The 6916-nt window shown below is 34.4% G+C and overlaps 1 protein-coding gene across 6 annotated transcripts; it reads right to left on the bottom strand.

The window, feature by feature from the left end:
* Positions 1-620: 620 nt before the first annotated feature.
* LOC132130194 (PLAC8-like protein 1) lies at positions 621-5819 on the bottom strand. Of its 6 annotated transcripts, XM_059541885.1 has the most exons (5): positions 5543-5818; positions 5111-5159; positions 4771-4960; positions 2350-2486; positions 622-1289 (listed from the first exon to the last, which is right to left on the bottom strand). In XM_059541885.1, exons 3-5 carry the CDS (start codon positions 4946-4948, stop codon positions 1158-1160), a joined length of 447 nt encoding a protein of 148 aa, XP_059397868.1. In that variant the 5' UTR covers positions 4949-4960; positions 5111-5159; positions 5543-5818; the 3' UTR covers positions 622-1157. The 6 variants fall into 6 exon arrangements, with proteins under 6 accessions (XP_059397869.1, XP_059397868.1, XP_059397870.1 ...); XM_059541886.1 differs by lacking the exon at positions 5543-5818 and having other exon boundaries at positions 621-1289; positions 5040-5523; XM_059541887.1 differs by having other exon boundaries at positions 4771-5266; positions 5543-5819.
* Between the last annotated feature and the right edge of the window lie 1097 nt (positions 5820-6916).

The following is a 6916-nucleotide window of genomic DNA, read 5'->3' as shown; positions in this document are numbered from 1 at the left end:
GTGTGTGTGTGACAACAGTGCCCTCTACAGAAATGCACACACACACTTTTTGCACCAAGAGAGCAGAGAGAATCCAGCACTTTTATGACATACAATTCTTGAAACCATGATGGATGATTTAAGTTATTTATACCAGAGGTTGCTAGATTTTTTTACTGCATTGAATATTTCTCAAAGTAGACACATACCTTAAAATCTTACTGGGGATGGATGGATGAAGAAAAGTTAGTTACTGAATAGCCACAGCTATTCTGCAATACATTAAAAAAAAAGAATAATAATTTTGGAAATCAAATATCATCATCATTATTATTATTTTTATTATTATTTGTACTTTGTTTATAAATATTCATAATAATGAAAATTTATAAATTAAATGTTATAAATTAAGCAGACGCTTTTCTTTTATCCAAAGCGACTTACAGTGCATTCAGGCTATCAATTTTTACCTATCATGTGTTCCCGGGGAATCGAACCCCCAACCTTGATAGCGCAATGCTCTACCAATTGAGCTAAAGAAACAATACTTTATAATTATATCATACACATACAATATTATGTAATGTAATATATATGTAAAAAAAAAAAAAGTTAATTAAACAAAAATCCCAATCTTTAATTTAATTGTAAATGTAAAATGTAAGATTTAATGGCAACATGCATGAGTCACTAATCAATTTATATATTGCTTGGTTGTTTGTTTATCACAGGTTTATCATATTTCAATTATTTGAAGGTTTAAGGTATTACATAATACACACTATATATTTTTATAACATTTTATTTTAGATCAAATGAGAGGTCATATCAGTTTTGACTCAGACTTTGAAATCCGATTAAAACTAGTGACACGATCCAGACTGAATCCATGTAGCGAAGCCTGCATATGTATAATGACCATGAGAGAGCAATCTGAAATCAAAGCATGCAGTACACAGTCCCAGAAGCCATCAGAAACCTCTTTTCCACCCCAACTCTCCGTCAGTTGGAAATGTCAGCGGCATCAATCTTCAAGCAGAGTACTGATATATCTAACCCTGCATGAAGTTCAGGACCCCGGGTAATAAACATCCTGACAACTGAGACTTTTAGCATCGGCAAAAACACAGATAAGAAAAGAAAATCTGAGCAGTGTACACACACACACACACAGTTTCTCAGGAGCTCTCCAGCGTGGTAGAAACGGTGTAGATCTGTGTCTTCAGCCTCTTCTTCATCTCTCTGATCATCTGACAGAGGGCCAGAGGGTAGCAGCAGTATACTGTAGTCCAGTCCTCACACACACTGCCCTAGAGACACACACAGGACACACTCATGTATTCTTCATCTAATGTAGCTAGTCAAATTAGGGTTTGTAGATTTCTAAGTAAGGATATGTTTCCCTGATAATGATTTAACACCCCCACCCAAGTCAAGAAATCTACTTATTGACTCATATCTAATGGTCAAATACTGGATGTGTTTGACTTCTTAGCACATGAAGGTTATGACACGATAAATAAAACAAAAAAACTCTCTACACCTAGAGGAAATATTGTCAAAAAAAAAAAAAAAACAGACATCCATTGTTTAGCGGAAACTCCAGTCCACAGTAATATTAATATAAAATACACAGTAATAAGTCGAGTTGTTGGTCTACACATTAAGGTAAATGTTCTGGCATGCACATCCATCTTAGACTGAGCGTAGCTGGCACATTAACACTGCCATTTATGTTAATGCTATTCTGTTTTGGAATTTTTAATCAATCCGTTTGAAAGGGTTACAAATTTGGAATACATTAACTGAATATATAACGAGTTGCTGAGTATAAAAACTGAAAGATAAGTCATTTTTGTTAGTATAATTCAGTAAAAATAAAAATTTGCAAAACTTATTGTAATGCAAAAATGCTGAATAATTGTCTTTATTATTAAATATTATTAATTTGACCTTTTAATATAACTATTAAATGTAACCTGACACCACACAGGGTTACTTTACTTTAAACTGCAATAAAACTAAAAACATATATATATATAGACATACACACACACTGTGTATGAATAGCAGTGGATGCATCCTATATTCATTTTAAGAAAAGTAAAATGATGATGAATGTAGAAATACATTTCTTGCATAACATTTCTTACATGATTTTTCATAAAAAGTGCACACTAAACAGATCAGATACATTTTTAATTCCGGTTTATTTTGGCAGTAGTAAATTAGCTCCGTTTCCTGATTTTTGTAACATTTTCAGTTGAACCGAAACTTCCAAAAGCCTCTTGTAAGTTTTCAGCATGAAAGCATATTTTCAGCATATTTTTATTTATTTATTTATTTTTTACATAACTGCTGAATCCTTACCCTGATTTTATAGCGCTCTCGAATGCCCACCCTCATGGCGAACGTGGAGCCAGGCAGCAGAGGCAGACACATGCATTCTCCATACTGATGAGCCAGACTCAGGTCCAAACAGCAGGGCACAAACGCACCCATCAGACCTGCACAGAAGAGGGAGAGATGCTGTGTAACATGAGCTTATCTGCAATTACTTTAACACTGCTTACATCAGTTGACTACAAAAGAGGTTTCAATCCTGATAAATATCACTTTAAAAGATAAACCAATGTCCTTGTTTTATGCCCAGGTTAACTTTAAATTAATGGAAAATCATTAACGAGTTATAATCATTAAGGAATGTCATTAACTTCTGATGATTGTGAAACGGTACACAAGCCATTGGATTAGGAAAACAGCAGTAATTGTGCTTATAATGACTGCATAGTAATAAATAGTGGAGTCCTAAGTTACTGTATAGCTGTAATTCAAAAATTTGACTCAATAGATCAAGTACTTTATGTGATTTGTAAAGTAAATAATCTAATATATAGGATACCCTGTATCTTTTGTACAAATTCAGTCATGTTTAACTTTGACAAACTACAGTTTGCTAGAGTAATACAATACAAAAACTATTTTAGGCAATTCTCATTATGATCTAGTTGCTTATAAGCATGCATATTACTAGCATTTTGGCTTTTCAACAGTACTTCTAAAGCGCATATTAATGCATTATTCAGCATAACAATATTTTAGATCCCTAAATCTTACCCCATACCTAAACTTAACTACTACGTTACTAACTATTAAAAAGCAGCAAATCGGGAGTTTATTGAGGCAAGCTTATGTTCATAGTGAGGATTGGCCCTCAAACTAAAGTGTGAGCATAATAGGTTCTAGACTTAGGGATTTGTTTTCTACATTTTTACACAAGATATGCAGCTATGGAATTCTGTGCACAATCAAAGTTCCATCTCAATTACTAGTATAGAGAAGCAGAGGCTTCATGGAGAGACTTACAATAAATAAGCTGGTGTGTTGGATTTTCTGAGGCTTTTAATATTAGACCAAACAGTGTCCCACCAGAGCTCCAGGCCAGTTTTATTATAGGTCAAATTACTTAACAGCTGTTATTTAGATTTTTTGAGAATTAGGCATATGCAATATTGGACCCACCGGTGGGTCCCCAGAGTTGATGTGGTTAAAACAATTAAAATCCATGAAAATCTGAAAGTTTTTTTTTTGTTTTTTTTTTTAAAGATGGACAAAATAAAATAATATAAGCAACTTTGTATTTCTCCACTGTGACTGTTTTTCATAATTGCGACTTTATATCTCACATTTTTTTGCAATTTTTTGCCAGATTATACCTCTTGTAATTTAATAAAAGCTTACACCAGCATCTTACACAATCCCGTCTTTTCAAAAACTACTGTCAGGATTTTCTAAAGACAGGAAGTGAAAAATTAGCAATGGCGTGGACTGTTATTTTTCTGGCTGACCTTATTGCACATGCATTTGTAGGAAATTTATGGCAGAAAAGTATTTAAATTAATCATGCAAGGTTTTTACAATGAATAATTCAAAGCCAATTTACTGCTATTTTGCACCATTATTTACTGCATGTCTAAAAGCACTTAATTTGAGTCTGTGTAAGTAAATTACCAACACCTGATTGTCATTCAGATGCTTTAAGTGCTCTTTCAGTCTGATCTAGGTGCCCTCGTAACACTATTTAGCCCCTGCACCTCCAGAGGGAACTATACTTCGCAACTGTGACTTGTTTCCATCAAATGCGAACTTAGGTCTTTGCCAGTTAGACTTTATATCTCAAAATGTTACTTAACATGTCACAATGCAATTATATATCTTGCTTAAGGGCTTTAAATCTTGTGGTTGCAACTGACAATATTGCTTTATATCTCGCAATGTGACTTTATCATAATCGCTACCTTACATCTCTCCAAATTTTTACCTTTTATCTCACAATATGAATGGTTTTCTTAACCACTAAAACTGTCACTTTCTCGAATTTTGACATTGCATCTCAAAATGTTAGTTTGCGTCATACTTTGACGTCACTGGGAGCATACGTCTTGCAGTTGAAGCTTTGTTTCTAATAGCTGTGACTTTCCAACTTGCAATGTTACTAGTACTACTTCATATCACAATGTGACTTTATATCTTTAAAGTAAGTTGAAGTCTTGCAGTTAATGCTTTGTTTCTCATAGGTATGGCTTTGTATCTCCAACTGTGACCATTTCTAGCAAATGCAAACATGTATTTCTCCCAAAACGTTGCTTTATACATCACATTGAGACTATTATTTTGTATTTCTAACTAGTTTTTTTTTTTTTTGTAACTTTGCAACTTGTAACCCAGAATGTGACTTTAGGTCTTATAATGCCAATCAATATCAATCCTCTCTCAAGCACTTCCTCTTACATGTGCTGGTGTCACCGCACACTGCGAACAGTCCTGTGCTCCAGTCTCCTCCCGTTTGAGAGATAGTGGTCACTGTTGTCGTGGTCACTCCGAGGCCAGGTTGAGTCAGAACAGGAAGTTCCATCATCTCACTACCTGTTGGGTTTGCTTCAATATCGGTTCCGTCTAGAGGGTCCATTTGGATCAGACGCTGATGCAAAAAAGCAGGTTCATAACAAAATCACAGGTGCACAATCCTATAAAAATGTAAGTGAAAAGGAAGTCCTTACCTGACCCGAAAGTTTTGACAGTCCTTTGACATTAAACAAATGAAATGCATACTAATGAGGTGAACACTTACATGGTGAATGTCAAAGTGGCTCGAAACAATCTCTCACGATGACAACAGACTAAGGGAAAAGACAGGGGTGAGTTTCCTGTGGTGACAGTGGTGTGTTCTTTCTGATAGCCGCTTGGCCAAGAAGCCCTGACAGAAAGCTGCTGTGAGCTGATAAGCCTTCATACTCACACACACACACAATACACAGGAGAGCCCCACACAAATGAAAACACCTCTCCAGTGCATTTAAATACGAACTCTCCCAAGACACAAACAGAAATGTATCGCACGCAAAAGCAGATACAATTCAAAATTCCTCTCAAATTCCATCATGCATTTTTGGGACTGCAGGCCTACTTGCATGTATCCCACTGGTTCATACAATTCACACACTCACACAAATATTAAACAAAAGAATGCAAATTACATTTCAAATATGCAACAAGAGCTTACCAGCGATCCAGGCTTTGTGTGATGTTACAGTGCAGAATTGCACGTTCTCTTGAGGTTAATGTCTCGCATCACTTCCTTCTGCACTGAAGCTAACGCACATCAAACTGGGTCACATCAACTAATGAAACACTGCATGTAGCTGTCACATGTAGAATGGCTCACTTATGTGTTCGCCACCCAAAGCTGTTCAAGTGTGTGCAAGCGTCCATCTGAAAATGTTTCTTTGTGGCTGATCTCATCTTCACTTGCATCCGACTGTAAAAATAGTCCGTCTTGGTATCTGCTACGTCCTGCTTGGCTGGAAAATGGAGTTATATCCCTCATAGCACTTCCTAGTTGGCACATTTTCAGTGCTATTTTTGTCTTAACTTTTTTCTTATTTTTACCATGTTTTAACATATGACCTTTAAAGAAAATGTACAGTATATTCTCTCACCTCGGTCTCAAATATCATAGGCCGCAAGATATTAAGCGAATATCAGATTAGTGATTATCCAGTATGATTTCTATCAAAGTAACCAATAGTTATCATTACTAACCCTAAAGATAACAATAGGTTTTCACCAAGGCTGCATTCTTTTTTAATCAAATACAATAAAACAAAACGGTACTATTGTGAAATATTATTACAATTTAAAACTACTCTTTTCTATTTCAATAGATTTTAAGATGTATTTTTTTCCTGATACAAAGCTGAATTTTCAGCATCGTCACATGATCCTTCAGAAATCATTCTAATATTCTGATTTTGTTGTTGTTGTAGAAACAGTGATATATTCCTTTGCGATTTTTTATTTATTTATAATTAATATACATTTCAAAAGAACTCCATTTATTTAAAATTAAGCTATTTTGTTACATTGTTAATGCTTTACTGTTACTTTTGATAAAATTTTAAGGGATATTTTTGTTGTAATGACGCCCAGAAAGTAATGATTTGTGAATATTGAGCTTGACGGGGCCAACAGAACTGTAAATGTCCTCAAAAAGTATTTGATGATGTCACTACCACAAAAAAAATAATTAATAAGAAAAAAAAACACTTTATTTTTGAAATGTCAGAGCACAGCAGCGTTAAATAGAAAGTGCAGGGGCAATCAAACATTCAATATTTGATCTGAAAGTGAAGAAAATAGAAAAACAAAATGCCTATTTTGGATTTCTTTTTTTGTGTTCTTGCATATAAAAAAAAACAGACACTATTTATTTAGTTTATTAAATATAAAATACACTGACTAATTTCAGTATGTGGCATTTTTCGTATTAATTATATCTGTAGTAAGTCATGAGGATGAAAATTCCACCAATTCTCGTGAATGATCCAGACACGAAGTGGCATTTGTATTAAAAAAAACAAACAAACAAACAAGAAAA

The sequence above is a fragment of the Carassius carassius genome, chromosome 47 (genome assembly GCF_963082965.1).
Source record: "Carassius carassius chromosome 47, fCarCar2.1, whole genome shotgun sequence".
NCBI classification, from domain to species: domain Eukaryota; kingdom Metazoa; phylum Chordata; class Actinopteri; order Cypriniformes; family Cyprinidae; genus Carassius; species Carassius carassius.
Note: the sequence above shows the minus strand (reverse complement) of the source record. Positions and strands in the feature narration are given on the sequence as shown.

Bases quoted from the DNA above. Each gene is read 5' to 3' on its own strand.
- LOC132130194 (XM_059541887.1), bottom strand. From the start codon at position 4,948: ATGGACCCTCTAGACGGAACCGATATTGAAGCAAACCCAACAGGTAGT. The intron at 2,487-4,770 runs GTAAGAGGAAGT...TCTTCTGTGCAG, and splicing joins GTGCGGTGACACCAGCACAT to GTCTGATGGGTGCGTTTGTG. The intron at 1,290-2,349 runs GTAAGGATTCAG...GTGTGTCTCTAG, and splicing joins GAGAGCGCTATAAAATCAGG to GGCAGTGTGTGTGAGGACTG.